Genomic DNA, 18940 nt, shown 5'->3' on the forward strand with positions numbered 1-18940 from the left:
TGAACTACATTCAGTCAGGATCCCTTCCCTACTCCAATGCTGCTTCCTTTGTCTTCAGGTGTCATGAATGCTGTGGGCAGAGAGAAAGGGAGGGACCTTTTGGGTTGTCTCCCCTTTCTTTTTATAGCCCTCTCCCTCCTTTGAGAAGCTTCTCCAGCTGGGAGCAGTGTGCCAGGCAGTCTCCCTGGACAGGAGCCCTATGCTGTTTCTTTGCTAAGGTCTGGTCAACACTATAGACCTATATCGGTATAACTACATCACTCAGGGGTTTGAAAAATCCACACCTTTGAGCAACGTAGTTATACTGATCTAACCCCCTCCCTGTGTAGACAGCACTATGTCAGCAGGAGAACATCTTGGGGAGGTGGTTTTACCATGTTGATGGGGGAACTCTCTCCTGTCAGCTTAGACCATCTACATAAGAGTCCTGCAGCAGCACAGCTGCACCGGTGCAGCTGCGCCGATACAGCTTCGAAGTGCCCTAGGATGTAGATTTTTTGCCCATATCCCCTTTCCTGCCAATAAATAGCCACTTAACAGGTGATGGCCCATTTGACCTTGTTTACACCTGGCTGAGGTGTCAGCTTGCCCTCTGTCTCTGAGGAACTGGTCTGGACACTCCCCAGACTTGAAACAAGTCTTAGTAACACCATACAGTGGAATCTTATAACTTTACATATGCTGCCACACATTTTATCAGAACACTACTGACCAGCAAATTCTGAGTTTTCAAAAGACACCTTACAAGGCATACTTTGTACAAAGATTATTTACAATAGTGTGCCGGTGTGAATACAGGGGTACAGACCGTCAAATATTTCCTCAGGAAGTAAGATTAAATACACTAGCTAGAGGTAGGTAAGTTCTTTGCAAGCACACACATCAACCTTGACTTGCATTACCCCTGCCATTCATGTCCTAAGTCTCCATATGACTGTGACAATGAACCACAATCCAGAGCTGCAGTATCCCTTGACACTCCAGTCTTTGGCTTCTACCGAACAAAGTCTGTCATTTATGATGAACAGTGCTTGGTATTGTTTGCACAATGAGAACTAGGATGGGTAGAATAAAACTCAGTTTTCCAATGTGATGATTTAGCTCATGTCTACAGTATTATTTCCCCACTCTGCTTACCAACTTCCTTTATGAAAACAATGCTGTCAAAACCAAATAATTTCAGAGAATGCTTGAGGATCAAGTTTAGGGCATATAGAAAAGAGAAAGTTTGTATAGCACATTGCACTTGGACAACAGAATAGCCCTGGAATACTAGCATGAGTAGTGGCAGTATATTAATCATTAGCCTATCATTCAGATCCTATTTCAGAAGTTAATGAAGCCACTTTGCAAAAGGGCAACCTCCTGAGGAGAAGAGTGTAAATAATGTATATGAAATGAGGGAAGTGGGGATGTGGGAAGAAAATCAGCACATCCCTGCAAGGTCGAGTTGGAATGCATCACTAGATCGATGGCTGGTTCTGGCAGGGCTCTATCGAAAAGCCTCCAGCCCATTATGAGTCATATAATGAATTAGTGACAACAGAAGTTGCTACGGGCACGTGGCTGACAAAAGGGAAATATTAAGTGACCAAGTTCAGGAATGTGATGGAGGTAGAGGAGAATGACAACACTTCTTACAACAAGGCTTGCTTTGAAGTAGTTATCAGCAGTCTTTTCATGCTCCAACAGCCAGTAGCTCTTTTGCCTAAAACAGTACAAATCAATTGGGAGTTTTAAAAAGACACTGTCTCATATTTCAGAGTGCAGTAGAATGAGAAATAGACATTTGTGGTAGACCAGATGGGTTTCCCTGCTTTTACATACCATACATCACTGGAGCAGACAGTCCCTAAGACACAGTGGTGCAGCAATCTATAAATTGTGGGGCCAGCAGAAGGAGCATCTTTTATTCCTTAAAAAGCACTGAGGTTTTTTGGATAAAATGTAAAGAAAAAAGGATAGTTTGATTCTCTCTCTCATAAAAATCTGAGGACAAATTTAATGTTTATGTAATGAAGGACTGGGAATAGTGGTTTGAGCTAGGCATAATGTGGCCTCGTACCTTGGAAGCTTCCCCCTTGGACATGCCAGTACACCTCACTTCCGACATGCAGTAGCCTCTGCTTTTAGATCCAGCTTTAGGATTTTGGGAGCCCACCACAATCTTAGATACCATTAAGAGCAGTGCAATAGTTGTGTTCTTATTGCCTCAATGTATGCCCCTTCAATATAAGGCAACGCTGAGTCATGATGCAATATTCACAACAACATTTTTGGACCGATGGTAGCTTTACTTCATTTACTGTCCCTTTTTCCTCAGCCATCTGGGATGAAGATACATGAGAGGACAACTCCCCTCCTGGTCTTTAAGCCACCACTCATTAAACCAACAATTTAACACCAACATCTATGAAATTATACACTGATCCTGCAAAACAAAAACACTGCTATGATTTCCCAGTAGCTCTTCCTCCTCATATGCCCGCAAGTCCCTTGATGTGTCTTGATTCCTACCTAAAACCTAAGGCCACAGCGTCGTCCCACTGTTGCAGGTTTCATTGGATAAAATCTGCATTGTCTGGTATGCCAGTCCTGGACTCTCTCAGATTACTGCCAATGCTCTCAATCCTGATTTAAGACCTCCCCCAGCTATTCCAATCTTGGATGTTTACTTTTTTAAGCAAAAAATCATGATAAAAATGTATGATGTGACTACTGGTTTAACTGATGGGAGTATTAGCTAGTGACTACAACAAGAGCAACAAAGTCATTTTTTATTCTGACCTATGGAAAAATATGGTGCAAGTCTCTAGGGGTAAACATTGTTACTGTAAACCACAACACAGATGCCTATTAAGTATCTTTTCCACATGCATGCTTCTTTGTTCTAAAATCTCACTGGCCTTAAGAAGGCGTGTATAAATACCACAATACTTCCAATTCTTAGTTACCTAGATTTGTTTATTTTTAAAACAGATTTTTCCCCTGGAGATCAAGGGCACAACACACACACTTTAAGTGACGTTTCACCTTATTTTGGATATACAATACCACAACCCAGCTAAGTCACAATGACCATTTAGCACTGACCTTCAGTATATTTCGGCCATCAAATGTCTCCCGTTCCTTCAAAGATGATTTGCCTGTAGTTGCATTATTTTTCTCTTCAACTGTGAAAAAGTCACAAGCGAGAACTTCAGATGGGATGATACTTTTCACTGTCTTTTCCCCCCTAAAGCCTATGTATTCAGTTGATAAAACATTTAGTACACAAGTCTCACTGAATTTTTATGTGAGCAAAATTTGCAATTTAATTTGAAAAGGAAACACCCCAAATCACAAATATTGTTGTGAGGATTTTGTATGGCTGACAGTACAATGTAATAGAATCAGTCAGGGAAAGCAGATTCCAATTTCTCTGGCTTGTCAGAAATTCAGCAATGACAAACTCATGCATCTCCTGGGATACCAAAGAGTACCTTACTGAGTATATGATCGTAATGCAAAGCACATTCTTGACAGCATCTAGAAAATCTGGATTGGTCTTAGAAATTTCACTGCACTTTTTACATTTTTTTTTAAAATATATCACACACACAATATACTCTCTCTCGCGCGCACACACCTATACATATAAAAATAAAACACACAAAACAAAACATTAAAGTTGTAGTCATGTCCAGAAAAGTTAGGAACTACAACCTTGTGTGTATGCACAATAATACAGTCTTTAAGTATGTGATCACGTGCTATTTTTTCCATAAGACCTCTCTGCCTCATTCAGTGAAAGGATAGTTATTCAATATTTCTTTTTATCCACAACATTCAATGTATGTTCCAAGGTCTCACCTAAGAGACCATCCAACCCCCGCTGCACTGAATACAAAATTATTCATTTCCTCACAGGCATTTCTATGGTGCTTCTACCACAGTATCTGAGTACTTCACAAACATTAATGAATTTATCATCAAAACACCTGTCTGAGAACAGGTGGTATTACTATCCTCATTTTACAGCTGGTGAACTCAGGCACAGGAAGATTAAGGCCAAAACTGTCAAAAAAACCCACTCCACTAATTTTCAGTGCCCAATTGACACCCCTATGGTCTGATTTTACTACATAGCATCTTCCATATGCAAGCCATCTTAGAGAGCTTTATAAAATAATGAGTTAGATAAGAAATACATTACAGCCTGCCAGTGCAGACACTGTTTTGGCAGAAATAGCAGACATTTAGGCACTCAGCAATAGCTCATATTCAGCCTTGGACAGCAGAACTTCATTTAACAAGAAAGGGAATATTGATGAAAACAACAGAACTATTTTCAAAAGTTATATGAAGTCTTTAACTTCTCCCCCAGAGATGATTATATAGGGCCATGGTTTGACTTCTCATCGAAGGTCAACACCTCTAATAATGCAGCACACCTGCTATTAATGCATTTGAATGCAACGGTGAGTGTAGGACTTGAATCAATTATCTTTTGGCCCAGAGCCAATGAATGTTATGAAGTGAACCGCAGCAATATCTAGACACACAATACCAGGGAACACAGCACTTCCTGTTCAGTGGTACTAATGTAGTTCAGATTTTCCACAAGGGTTCTAAAGATACTCACCATTTGGGTCTTTCCTGAAGAGAGTGTTCATGATGGTAGCATGCAGTTTCACCCTATCCCACTCCTTCATCATCAGCCCAGAGGTCACAAATTGCTCCATGAGTCTATCAGCTATTAGCTGTAATCTAGGAAGGTTGGGGGGGGAGGGGGGGGGGGGGGGCGGGGGAAGGAGAAACAGGACATTATAAAGCCAAGAGAAAAAAAAAAGCTTTTTTGTCCACTTTTACTCTCTTGTCCAGAAGAGGGTAGTGTATATGTAAAATGAAGTCTCAATATGCAAAAAGGAAAAACTGAGTGAAACTCTATTGGAAAGATAACAGACTAATCATAATCATGCCAGGCAAGATTGCATCCTTGTTTTTGTGTTTACTCAATTGCTTTTGTATTTAGAGACAGGATGGTTTTTTGTTAATGTCTGACGGGACAGGGAAAAAAGAAAGAGGGCTCATGCAAATAAGGAAACAAATATAAAAGTTCTGGCTGTTTGCAAAGGCTCCTGAGTAGTAACTTCTGTTACAAATATTTCAGTAAAAGAGGACATTAGCATAATAGGACATTTGATGTGGTAGATTATATTGGTTTGATAAATTGATGTGGCAGATTATATTGGAACTTGAAGGATGTATTTTTCTAAGTATCTGCAGGTTTTTCATACAGTACTCCCTTCACAACATAAGTAATGCCTCATCACACTACAGGCAGTGAGAGTTCAATACAACCCAAAGTTCCTATCCATTAAAATAAGATATAAGCATACTAAATGGAACTGATTTTTTACAGCCTGGTCACCATCCATGTCCATGAATACAATTCACTCAATAGTTTCCCATTTCACCACAAGATGCCACAACCTGGGTGTCTCAATTCGAATCAGGAAGATGGACATAGAGCAGTATTAGGACCAACTCCATATATCACTTGTTGAGCCCTCAGAAGTTAACTATACAGCCTACTTACTGGCTTTGTGCTGCCTCTTATAGGCTTCCATAGGTCATATGATAATTTCAACACTCTCAAACCAATTGTCATGGGTTTTAGTCACTGACTTTCTGGCTTTACATCAGTGATTTTTAAAATTAGCAATGACAAAGATTAAATGAATATCATTACAGACGATACTAAAACAAATTAACAGGGAATAGCTCAAGTAAAACTGGTGCTTTATTATGTTATAAAGTTAATCAAGGAAATAAAATGAATTAGAATGAATTATAGTGGAAGTTTTTGCCATGTGGGAAACATCAGAGCATGATCTCTCTTAGGTTGAGCCAGTATATATGCAGAAGAGCTCTCCAGTATCTAATACCACCATAGTTATGCAAGCTAAGATAGGGAAATCAAATCTGCTTTACAGCATAAGCTGATCAAGAATATGCAAAGATCAGGCAGGAACTCCTCTCTTGACATTGCCACGCACAGCATAGTACAGTTAGCTAGATGCCTTATGAGAATCGGAGGAAATAGCAAGGTAAACTTTCCTCTATGGTTCACTTACTGACTATTATGAGAAGCAAGATACCAAACTTGGACCAAGGTTCTGATCTGGCATAACAAACCATGTGGACACCCTTATCCTCATTAAATCTCTTCCAGCACTAGCCTTGTAGCTGATACGCAATACTCTGTACTGCGACATATTTCTCATTTCTCTGGGCAAAAAGTAATACCACTGAATCGGCATTACTAGCTCTTAGTGGAGAAGGAGGCGCTTGGCATAATTTAACAGCAGTCTCTCCAATCAGAGCAAAATTGAGGGATTTGGATAGTTCTTAGCGGTTACCAACTGGAAAACAGAGCATCCTTTGAAGTTTCAGGATGAAAAAGGAAGTGTGGGCAAGTTTCAGGGATCTTCCATAAAAGTAAATGTCTTCCCTTCCTTTTCTATCTGCAGAACAGACTTCAAATCTGAAGGGGGAGGGGTATATGTGAAAGCCTAGTGACACTGTAAAAGGCCAGCTCGTTCCTTTCCCTCAGGGCTAGCTGCCTGGCTTCCTCCATAACAGCTAATTTCTCCTGATAAGTCAGGTTTCCTGTCATCTCCTCCCAGTGCCATCCCATGAGCATCATCTCCGCCCTGCTTGTCATAGTTTCCCTTATCCAGCACGGGGGAGCATGAGCTCAGTCTTGCTTGACTCCATTATTCAACTATTAAGACTGCTAAAAACAAATGACATCTGTCTGCAACACTACCAACAATCAATCTAAAGACCAAACACATCACAGCTTTAACTCCAAGGGACTAGAAAGTAGTACCACCTCATCTTCTGGATTGCTAGTGTGATTCTCTCCAGCACTGCCCATCAGCTCAGAGAACAATAAGTTTGCTTTTGTTGCATTATTTCTGCCTCCTCAGGTACTGTCTGCATACCCCTGTGGAATGAAAGAGGGAAAGCACAGAGAACTCACTTGTCTGATCCATCCTTCATGCGAACTTTTGCATAAAGAACATCAATCATGGCAGGGTCATCATTCATGTATTCTATCCCTGCCACCTCCACAGTCAGGGATTTGCCTCCAACAGTTTTGCTAAAAAACAAAAAGTTCCAAGATATTTAAAAAAAAAAGTACCCATTTTGAATACAAAAGTAGGTGAATGCATGTTTTACTGTTTAAGCTACATTTATCCTCATTCAAGTTTACTAGCAGCTCCCACAACTACTACAGAAGTCAAGCAGCAATGCTTGTAAAAATGCTAGCCAGAGTCAAATCACTAATACAATTACAGGCCAAATCACGAATACAGTTTCCCTCATCATTATGCTGAGAGGAACGCAACAGTTCCAAGAACATAACATCCAACTTCCATTCCAGAACCTAGCCAGTGCTGGTGAGCACAGAGTTTCTTTCACAGCTGTGCCTGCTGTATCCAGAATGAAAGCCTTGCCCTCTGACTCTGCAGGCCCCATGCATGGACTTCCTCTCTCATGATGACAATTCAGCATGGCTCAGTTGCCAAGCACTCACTTCTGGGACAGAAAGTCATGAACTAAAGCACCAAAAGGTCTTGGATTTATATCCCATTATATTCGGTCCAGTAATAAAATGGTAGGTGCTTCATTACTAAACCTGCTGTCATTTCAAGGATGCCCTGAACTATGGTCTCTTCCATATTTATCTTGAAGTATTTTGGAGAGAGTAGGAGTTAACAGGGCCCTGACCAACATTCTCTAACAAGCCAGGCTCTAGCGTGTCCCTGGCTATGTGTAGATTATTGCTCAATGCAGAATGGTGGTTCCATTTGCTTGCATGCTAACAGACATATACTCAGAGGAAAAGTTTATAAAGCATTGAGAATCCTCAATAATTAAATAGAGATCTCAATAATTAAAAGAGATCAACAGACAGACAAACCCATACTCTATCATCAACCCACACACAGAACTCTAAGCTGGGGAAGTTTTGCATATGGACTGATGGTAGAAAGAAAAAGCTTCTTGTTTTAAGAAAATAAAATCTCAGACTGTCTAATATTTCTGGGTTGTAGTCAGATTATCTCAGTACAACACCCATTAGACCAGTGGTCCCCAACCTTTCTTGTGGGAATAGCATATTGCTATTCCCAGAAGACTGGCGGGCTCCGGACACCCCGCTGCCGAAATGCTGCCACAAAAAGGGGCAGTGGGAAGAAGCATCGCCACCAAAATGCCACCGAGAAACGGCAAAGCTTCTCAGCGGCATTTCGGCGGTGGGGTGTCCTGCAGGCGCACAAAAATGCCCTGGTGGACGCCATGGCACCCACAGGCACCACGCTGAGGACTCCTGCATTAGAACAAGCTTTCAGCTAGTTCTAAACCTCAAATATTATGGCTTTATCCTGGAAATTATGACAGTCTTAGTGCCATAGCAGCTTGAGCTAATATTTCAGACTGATTACTTATACAGTTCATCCTGTCTTTAAGGTTTTCTACTTGCCTCAAGAAATGCATTTCAGGGGTATATTAGCATCTGTTCTTAGGCAGAAGGGAGGCAACTTGCCTGAGACTGTTGCAGACAAAATGTGTTAAGACAATGGAGTTCTTCCTGCTCTTCTGGCCAGCAGAGGAAAAAATAATCTGTGTTCATAGTAAAATAATGGGGACTGCTGGGATATAAAGAAATAACTACTGAAGGTTTCTGGTAAACAGAGAAAGTCCTCAGTTATCGAGGCAAAATACAATTATGTCCTTGTCTTTCTTCTGGGTGGTTTCGTTTGAAATGTTTCAGTATTTTACAAATTTTCAAACAATGATTCAAAACTGTTGAATTACACCAAACAGGTGAACCACTTTCTCCTGCATTAGTTACCAGTGTTCTAAAACTAGTTTGGTTCTCCAAATATCTGCACTCAGTGACCATGTCCCTCCCCCTGCCCCATCATGCCTTTATTTCACTTACTTAATAAAGTCCTCTTTACTTCTCTGCAGGAGTTCACATGCCTTCTGGATCTCCTGCTCATTCAGGAGCACTAGCGTCCCAATAGTAAGATGGAGCTTTGCTGGGTTCTGGAATAGACTGCTATTGACTCCATGATCCTATTGAAAAGGTAACAAAAAAGATTTAGTGGGCAACTATATGACACAGATTATTTTAGAATTATTTCTACTTGGGTCACAATTTCTAGCACCAAAAGTTAAAAAGCCCATCCGACAGCCCCAAGAGAGCACAAAATAATACTTACCACACTGCTGAAAAGGAAAATATATTTCCCTGGCTCAAAATAAAGTTCATTATCTGAGATGAAGCCTTTAAAGTTTCTACACAAGATTCAGAGCTATATTTCAAAACTCCTCTTTAAAATGTTTAAATGGTATCCTGTCTCAAGTTGTAAGGGTGTTATGGACTGGGATGTGCGCAGCTGTGCCTAGTGGTCAGAGCAGGAGTCAGGAAACAGAAGCTGGAGCCCAGGGTCAGAGGCTAGCTGTCAGAGCCAGAGCCCAGGGTCTGAGTGAGGTTACCTGGAGTGAGGCGAGGCAAGGCAGGAGCAGGGCTGCGTCCAAGGTAGGAGTAGGACTGGAATAGGGTGGGAGCAAGGCTGGGATGGCAGCCAGGGCTGTCCCTACTCATATGCAAAGTACGTAGCTGTGTAGGGCCAAATTTCCTAGTGCCCTACGCAACTGCGTGCTGCTCCAGCCCTGCCTCTTCCCACACCTGCTCTGCCCCAGCCTCACCCCCACCCCACCCCTTCCCCAAAGCCCTGCCCCTGCTCCGCCCCCTTCCCACCCCCACTCCCCTGAAGGCTGCAGCAGGGGCCAGGCCTGAAGTCACCAGCGGCAGGAAGTGCAACGATCCAGACCCAGCCACACCACCTCTGAGTGCTGGGGGGCAGCTCTCCCCTGTCCCCCAGCCAGCCCCCCACCCATGGATGCCTGCCCCCCCCATGGGGCGGGGCGGGCTGCGTAGGGCCCCAGAATGTCTAGGGACAGCCCTGATCGCAGCCATGGGCATACGCTTTGAGAAATCCATGTCCTTCTGCTGCTGGTGATCTTAAGAGTAGATCTGCAAATCCCTCAGCCAATCAGGCAGCTCAGTCAATCAGGTGGCTCAAATCAGGCCCAGCTTTGCTGATGAGGCTGCCTGGGGTTAAAGCAGCAGGTAAGCAGGCTAGCAGCAGGTCCTTACTCCTGACACAGGATTTAAAGCCTCACATTTCACCCAGCATTTTTCATACCTAACTGCAACATCCACACAGGTTTTTTTATATTTATACTTATAGGCCAGTCCAGTGACCTGTGAGATCACATGATCTCATGCAGGAGCTTGCTCTCAAGTCACAAGTTGGCAAAGCCTGGTAGCCTTTGGAGGCAGCACTCTCAGGTCCCGGGGGGGGGGGTGGGCGGCACTTTGTGCAGCTGTTAATTAATTCACTGCTGAATTAATGCCAAAATCCTGAAACAGTAGTGTCAAAACCATCTGCATATTTCAATCCAACGTAGTAGCTTTTCAACAAAAGGAAACTACCTTGATAAGCAATCTCAAAAGCACAAGTAAGGACGGATTTCCTGTTTGAGAGTACACTTGATTTCAATTCTCTAGCTTTTCTATATTCTGCCAGGGACCAAAATAAAATTGAAAAAGGCTCTATGCTCCCTCTGCTTTAAGACATATTTGGGATGCAGTGCAAGAGATTTGTTTCTTTGGTTTTCTGGTTTTTAACTCGGGTCTGTAGTCAGAGGATATTTAGCCCATCAGTGGATGGAGTGGGAGACAGAATCTGGAGGTAGACTTGATTTATTCCAGTTGTTGGCAACAATTCATTTTAATTTCTGTAATGCATACAGATGATGATGATGAACAGAATACAAATTAACACAATAAATAAGTAGCTTGCAAGAGAGAAGAACTACCCTAATCTCATGAAGCAGATGGTGAAGGGTAAAAAGATAATGCAAACTGTGCTGTCTAACCTACTATTGGCCTGAGGAGCTGTCCCTTCTGCAGCTTTCAAACATCAGTTGAAGATATCTGAATATGGATTGATAAGTGCAGAGTCAGTGGTTGCACATCACCTGGGTGTGCCATGTCTTCTGTACTGGAAAGAAGGGGGACCCCAATGAACAGCCCAAGATTCACAGTATCTTCCCTGTGTAGTTCCAAAGATCTCAGGCCTACCCCAGAAATCCTTGTCACACCTTCCTGTGTTGCAGAACCACAGATCCTAAATCTTCCATGAAAAGATGTTGTATCTGAGCTGAGTCTTCTCGAAAAACAAAAGTTTCAAAATCTGCCTCCAAATGTCATAGGACTGAGTGGCCGGAAGCTGTATACTTAGATGCAGATAGGTTTTAACCCTCTTGTTCAAATCCCCAGCTTATGATTTATCATTAGCAATCACTACCATACCACTGTACTTCATTGATTTTTCTTTTAAAACTGCACTCAGTAATGGCATCAATCATGTCTCTGTACTGGTCTTCCAGCAGAGAGAATTAACAGGAAACCAAAGCCCAGCACACATTCAGTTCAAGGGTTAAGGAAAGTCAAATGGACATCAAGGGAGAAAGAGCCCACAGGATATGGGCCATATCAATATTCACCACTATGGTGCCCTAAGGACATCATCCAAATATCCAACAAAACATCATAGCTCAAATGCCCACTATGTATATAGAGAAGGGAGTGTGGTATAGTGTTCAGAGCAAGGGATAGGGACCCAGGAGCCCTGAATTCTACTTCCAACACTGACGATTAATCAAACTGGACAACTCATTTAATTTGAGTGCCTGTTTCTCCACCTGCAAAATGAATATAGCAGCTCCCTATGTCACAGGCATGAGCTAAAGTGAGAGGCAAGCAGAAGGGAGTGCAGATCCCTCTCTTCCTCTTAGCCTGGTTTTGGGTAAATTCTGTACTACAGAGCTTTCCTCCTCTTGCCCAGTTTAAGTCTGTTTCATGAAGTGTAGACTCACTAGGCATGGGAATCTGAAATCAGAAGAGCTAGTGCCTGGCTGAGGTTCTTGAGCAGCAGGTGGAGCTACATCAGCATCTGATAATGCAAGAAAAGGTGTCCTAGCTAAGAACAACAAGGAGCCCTTGTGGCACCTTAGAGACTAACAAACGTATTTGGGCATAAGCTTTTGTGGGCTAAAACCCACTTCATCAGATGCATGGAGTGCATCTAGCCATAACCTACAACCCCCAACTAAAGCGTCTCCACTGCATCATCAAGGATCTACAACCTATCCTGAAGGACAATCCCTCACTCTCACAGACCTTGGGAAACAGGCCAGTCCTCACTTACAGACAGCCCCCCAACCTGAAGCAAATACTCACCAGCAACTACACACCACACAACAAAATCACTAACCCAGGAACCAATCCCTGCCACAAACCCTGTCCGCATATCTATTCAAGGGACACCACCATAGGACCTAATCACATCAGCCACACCATCAGGGGCTCGTTCACCTGCACATCTACCAATGTGATATATGCCATCATGTGCCAGCAATGCCCCTCTGCCATGTACATTGGCCAAACCGGACAGTCCCTATGCAAAAGAATAAATGGACACAAATCTGACATCAAGAATTATAACATTCAAAAACCAGTAGAACACTTCAAATCTCCCTGGACACTCAACAACAGACAAAGGTGGCAATTCTTCAACAAAAAAAGTCAAAAACAGACTCCAACGAGAAACTGCAGAACTGGAATTAATTTGCAAATCGGACACCATCAAATTAGGCCTGAATAAAGACTGGGAGTGGATGGGGCACTACAAAAACCTATTTCCCTCTGTTGATACTCTCACCTTCTCGTCAACTGTTTGAAATGGGCCACCTTGATTGCATTGGCCTCATTAGCACTACAAAAGCAATTTTCCCTCCCTTGATATTCACCCCTTCTTGTCAACTGTTAAGAATAGGCCACTTCCACCTTAACTGAATTAGCTCATTAGCACTGACCCCCCTCCCCCATCTTTTCATATGTTGTGTATTTATACCGCCTACTGTATTTTCCACTCCATGCATCTGATGAAGTGGGTTTTAGCCCACGATAGCTTATGCCCAAATACATTTGTTAGTCTCTGCTGCCACAAGGATTCCGACTTGTTTTTGCTGGTACACACAAACACGGCTACCACTCTGAAACCTAGCTAAGAATGAATCTCTTATTTGCCTTCTCTCCTTTAAAGGAGTATCTGTCCCAAGCTTCCCATATCCCATTAGGAAGAGAGAATAGTGTACACCTCTTCTTTGCCTTCTCTGCCCTACAGAGGGAGCAGGAAAAGGGAGAAAACCACCACTGCTGCTTCTCCTCCCTAAAAGAGGAAGAAGGGAAGGAAGAAATACCAGTTTCCTGCCAGCTACCTCTCCCTTCCAGGGGAAGGCACATTATGTATAAAAATCTATCTTGCAAGGGTTATCTTCTAAAACACAGGAATTTTCCTAGGGTGTCACATTTTGTTTTACATCTACACGGAGACTTCATCCTGGTAGAAACTGAAGTTAAGAGCATTAGGGATATGGCCTGTATGCAGCTCCACACACTGCAGACACAAGAGCATTATTTTTGTTTAGGTGACTACGTTACTGCCTGGGAATATGAACCCCTTTTAGATACATTTCTTCTTATCCACAAGGTGTTATAAAACCACTTCATTCATCCATACCTCTGATGACAAGGGAAAAAAAATAGGTGAATACCCCTTCTTATTGTGATCTACTTTGACCATTGCTCACATGGATGCCATGAGGCATAATAAAATTTGTTAAATGTTTCAAGATCCTTGCACATAAGGTGCTAAGTAAGTGCAAAGTGGTAGCTGTTAACCTTTGATTTATGCCTACTGTTCCTTAAAATGTACTGGCAGCCAAATAAAAATACAAAAAGGATTTTAAAAATAAAGGAAATCACTGCCTCTCTAAAAAAATCCACTGCTCATGAACTTGGAATCCTGAAAGACATACTGAAGTTTCCATTTAAAATATTCCCTTTAAGTAACATCTACATAACATCACTAAGATTTTGGCATATTCCTGCCTTCCAAACACTGCCCTCTGCTGGATGGAAAGCCATTGTCAGCTCTCATGTTAGCAGCTCCAGTGTAGAGGGAACATAATAAGCTCTAAAGAAGGGAAGGGGAACAGATTACAGGGTTGTGATTTTCCCCAACCTCTGGAGGAAAGAAACTTTTTTCTGAAAAAAGTAGTAAGCCAATATTTGAAGGTTTTATGAAATGAAACAAAACACACTGAATGCTAGCTAACTTTATACACATATTTATTCCCCAAAGAGTCACATATGTTGTCTATACTGAAAAGCTATTGCAATTCTATACATGGAACAAAATAATTGTGTTCCCAATCTAGGCCTACCACTTTTTTGCATCTATATTTAAATACACACACATGCACACACACACCAGGCTCAACTGATGCAGAGCTGTCTGAAAAAGGAAGCAGGTCTTCCATAAAAATTGATAAAATTCTAAATTCAACTGTTCTACCTTCCATGACTGTCATATTTTTGTTGTATCACAATCTTATTCACAAATATATATTTAGGGTAGAAGGGAAATGACTAACCATTTCTACTTCCAGAGAGTGAGGGGGACAATTAACCACCCCATGGTAACTTTTAGGATCCAAATTCTTCCCCATTAAATATTTGACTCTTTCCCCACTGCTGAGGCTGTCTGTCCTAGATATCATCATTTCGATAGAATGCCAGACAACATTTTCTTTGAAGCACTTGCTTTTTCCTCCCAGAGCCCAAGCACTGTGTGTCTGCAGTACTCCCAACCCATTAGATCAGGGATTGAGAGACCAAGTTCCAGAATAAAACTCTTTTTAGCAAGGTGCATGAATAAACTATTTGATACTGAGCTTCCTCCTTCCCAGTTTTATCTTTTCTGCTACCCAAGGATCTAATACATAGATGGGCAAACTACGGCCCGTGGGACAGTCCTGCCCGGCCCTTGAGCTCCCGGACGGGGAGGCTAGTCCCCAGCCTCTCCCCTGCTGTCCCCCCTGCCCTGCAGTGATGACGCCGCGCGGGCAGTGAGGCTGCGAGCTCCTGCCGCTCTGAGCGGCACAGTAAGGAGGTGGTGGCGGCGCGTGCGTGGCAGTGAAAAGATTGGGTAGTGGGACCCTGGGGGCAGTCAGTGGACAGCGAGCGGTTGGATGGGGTGGAGGTTCTGGGGCGGGGCGATGAGGGGTTGGGGAACTGGGGGGGTTGGATAGGGCATGGAAGTCCTAGGGGGCCTGTCGGGGGGGTAGTCAGGGGAAAGAGAGTGGGATCTCGGTGGGGGGGGCGTGGTTTGGAGCAGGGGGTCCTGGGACGGGGCGGTCAGGGGACAAGGAGCAGGGGGGATTGGATGGTTCGGGGGTTCTGAGGGGGGCAGTAAGTGGGAGGGGGTGGATGAGGGCAGGGGCCAGGCTGTTTGGCGGGGGGGGGGGGGGAAACAGCCTTCCTTACTTGGCACTCCATACAGTAAAGTTTGCCCACTCCTGATCTAATATTTACATGAGAGTTTAAGAGCATTTTTATTTCTTACCCCCCCAATTATATGCCTCTCCAATCCTGATGTATGCACCTACAAGGAATGAGCAGGGTAATTCACAATTAGAATCACAGAATATCAGGGTTGGGAAGGGACCTCAGGGGGTCATCTCGTCCAACCCCCTGCTCAAAGCAGGGCCAATCCCCAATTTTTGCCCCAGATCCCAAAATGGCCCCCTCAAGGATTGAACTCACAACCCTGGGTTTAGCAGGCCAATGCTCAAACCACGAGCTATCCCTCCCCCACATATGACCTAAGGAATCACAGATACACTAGAAACTGGAGTGGAGGGTGAAAAGCATCAGACACACACACACACACACCCTTTTCACTCTAGGATACCTTCCTTTCATCCCATGTAATTATCTACATTCGATATTTATAAACTGTGAAACACCAAAGTAATTGTATTTTCCCTTCCACACTACAGCTGCAGCCTGCTATACATAAAGGCGGCACCTGCAGAGATTGCCAAGAAAAATCTTGTATAGTTCTTTCAATGTTGCTCCATAACCAGCCATTAAAGGATGGTGGAGACTGCAATGCATACTTCCTCTTCCACCCCCAGGATCAGCTATAAACATTTCAGTCCTCCCCTCTCCTTGACTGTCCACGATGCAAGCCTCTCAAGATCACCCAGAAACTTGTCTCCCATACCACAACAGTACCATCCCCCTAGTCAGAGACAGATGGCATACATGGAAATATTGGCCCTAGCATTCTATTTTGCCACTTCATTGTCTGGCTGCCTAACCAACATAACTGGCTTTGATAATGCTTAAGATTTTTGACATTTTAATGCAACTGTGAACTTACAAAACCTTGTGAAGCCAAAAAAGTAATACAAAGTATATACTGACACGCAAGACATCATTACAAAATATGGATGAATGGTTGTCATGGTAACAGTTTTAGAGAGCAAAGAATCCTGCACAAATGCTCAACAACCAGAAGAAATGCTAACTTACACACCTGGACTTTTCCCTATTTACTATCATTAATAAGCTTCTTTTGAGTACTGGAGTCATTAACTGACTCTGCACTGTTTTGAATCTGCAGCAGGAACAAAGTTACACAGTTTCTATACCTGAAATCTACTCAAGTTTCTCTAAGCATCCTGAGAAATCCCCTATTATTTTGGACAGCTCTATTAGCTCTCTTATGGCACTGTAAAGCACAGTTTTGAATTACTGGTTTTCATTACTGATATGCTTTCTAGCAGACCCGGCTGTGCGATACGGTGGCATTACTGGCTGTGGAATGATTGAAAGACACATGGAGTTGCAATATACGGTGTATCCATGATCATTCATGATAATGCTCAAAGGAAGAAGGGTGAAAAGTTAAGCACCACAATCCCCAAATCTCACATACATAAAAACACAAATATTTGCCACTGACTAAATTCAATATAGAAAAGTTAAAAATAATAAAAATTGAGGATCTGAATCCTGATAAAGGGAGTGGCAAAAGAATTATTTCTAGACCTAAGGCCAAAATGTCAAGGAAGCTATTTACAAGAGTCTGAAGGGGCAATGCTGAGAGAAAAAAATCTGTATTTCTGTTCACTGATGGAACAGGAGCAACATTAGCAGAGAAAGAAACGGTGAAAAGGAGGAGGAATAAAGAGAGGGAACTTATTTAAACCATTTTATAACCTATAACAAAACATACAGAGGTACTGAAAAGTGATACTGCAAACCAATTTTCTAGTTTAAAGAGTATAAAGTAGTTTATCATCAAATTTTTGGCATACTTAAAATGATCAAGACAGACATGTCCTAAGAATTGTACAGTATACATTAAATTTACCCAACTACATTCACTAAGTAAAACAAAACACCAATCCCCACCATTTTAGGAAGGCCCTAAAAATGCGTAATTTCTACCTGTTGATTACGCAGTTAATGAACATATCTCACTGATAAGTTTTATACATTCTCAGCGACATCATCCATACTACTGATAAGGGCTTTTAATTCTGGGTGCCAGGTCTGAATGCAGCCTGAGTCCCTAGTGACCAAAAGCCATAACTAATTGACAGATGATGAAATAAGTTGTGTATTTATATTACCACGGTGTTTAAGAGCCCTAATTCTGGACCAGGACCGCACTGTGCGAGGTACCATTCAATCAGAACAAAAAGACAAAGAGGCCTACCCCAAAGAGCATACAATCTAAGCACAGGACAAGAGACAACAGATGGGGGAGTATAAGCAAACAATGAGAAAATATTGGTCAGTGTGATAGGCAGTGGTCTCAGCACACAAGCAACCTAACTGTTGGGAAGTTTTTTGTAGGCAGCACAGCAAAGGAGAGTTTTAAGGAGGGATTTGAATGAGGAATGCCTCCCAAGCATATGAGGCAACACGAGAGAAAGCACAAAAGTGCTTGTTTGAAAATGTAACTAGTGGGCAATGCACGCTGGTGTCATGGGCCACTCAGAGGTGAGAACTAAAATTTCATTAGCAAATGAGCAATGATAGGTAGAGTTGGGGTAGGCCGTGAAGGGCCTTGAAAGCAAAGACAAGTGGCTTATGTGTTTGATGTAATAGAGAACAGGGAGCCAAGGCTAAGAAAATGATCTTTGCAGCAGCATTCTGAATGGATATGAGAGGGGCAAGGACAGAGAAAAGGATGTTGCAGTAACTGAGATGCAAGATGATGTGTGGATAAAAAGTATGAATTTTAGAGATGTTACACAGAAAGAAATGGTAAGATTCAGACATATCCTGGATGTTAGGACAGAGGTCGGAGTTGAAAATGATATCCAGGTCACACGGACCCAAGTGACAGGAAGGAAGGTGGTGTTGTCAACAGTGATCATTAAAGGAAGGGGTCGGGGAAGATTAAGAGCTCTGTTTTAGCTATACTGAACTTGAGCTAATGGCTAGACATCCACGAAAAGATGTCAGAGAGACAGGCAGAGATTTTAGATTGGACAGAAAGAGAAGTCTGGAGAAGAGAGATAGATATGTGAGTCATCAGCATAGACATAGTAGCTGAACTTTTGTTTGTAGATGAGATAACTCAGAGATAAGGTGTAAAGGAAAAAGAAACAATGATCCTCCAAAGGACACACTGAAGGAGCAAATAGTAATGAAGAAGAACAACCAGGCGAGGGCAGTCACAGAAGCCAAGGAGGATGAGATTTCAAGAAGAAGAACATGGTTGACTGTGTAAAAGACGGCTTACAGGTCAAGGAGGAGGAGAATGGAGTACTGTTTCTGAGCTTTGGCTATGAAGAGGTGAAGATTTTGATGAAAACAGTTCCAGTGATTTGCAAGAGGTGGAAGGCTGCCTGGAGAGGATTTTGAAAGGAACTGGAGAAG

The 18940-nt window shown here is 42.6% G+C and overlaps 1 protein-coding gene across 9 annotated transcripts in view; it reads right to left on the reverse strand.

Moving 5' to 3' along the window:
- The window catches only part of ASCC1 (activating signal cointegrator 1 complex subunit 1), a 45683-nt gene that overhangs the window by 17311 nt on the left and 9432 nt on the right, over positions 1-18940 (reverse strand). For all 9 annotated transcript variants that reach the window (XM_043551526.1, XM_037904713.2, XM_037904710.2 and 6 more), the window contains exons 6-9: positions 8999-9135; positions 7031-7150; positions 4625-4749; positions 3094-3173 (exon numbers count right to left, since the gene is read on the reverse strand). In XM_043551526.1, coding sequence (XP_043407461.1) covers positions 3094-3173; positions 4625-4749; positions 7031-7150; positions 8999-9135 — 462 coding nt within the window. The remainder of the gene's footprint in view (positions 1-3093; positions 3174-4624; positions 4750-7030; positions 7151-8998; positions 9136-18940) is intronic.

The sequence above is a fragment of the Chelonia mydas genome, chromosome 7, assembly GCF_015237465.2.
Source record: "Chelonia mydas isolate rCheMyd1 chromosome 7, rCheMyd1.pri.v2, whole genome shotgun sequence".
Taxonomy (NCBI): Eukaryota; Metazoa; Chordata; order Testudines; family Cheloniidae; genus Chelonia; species Chelonia mydas.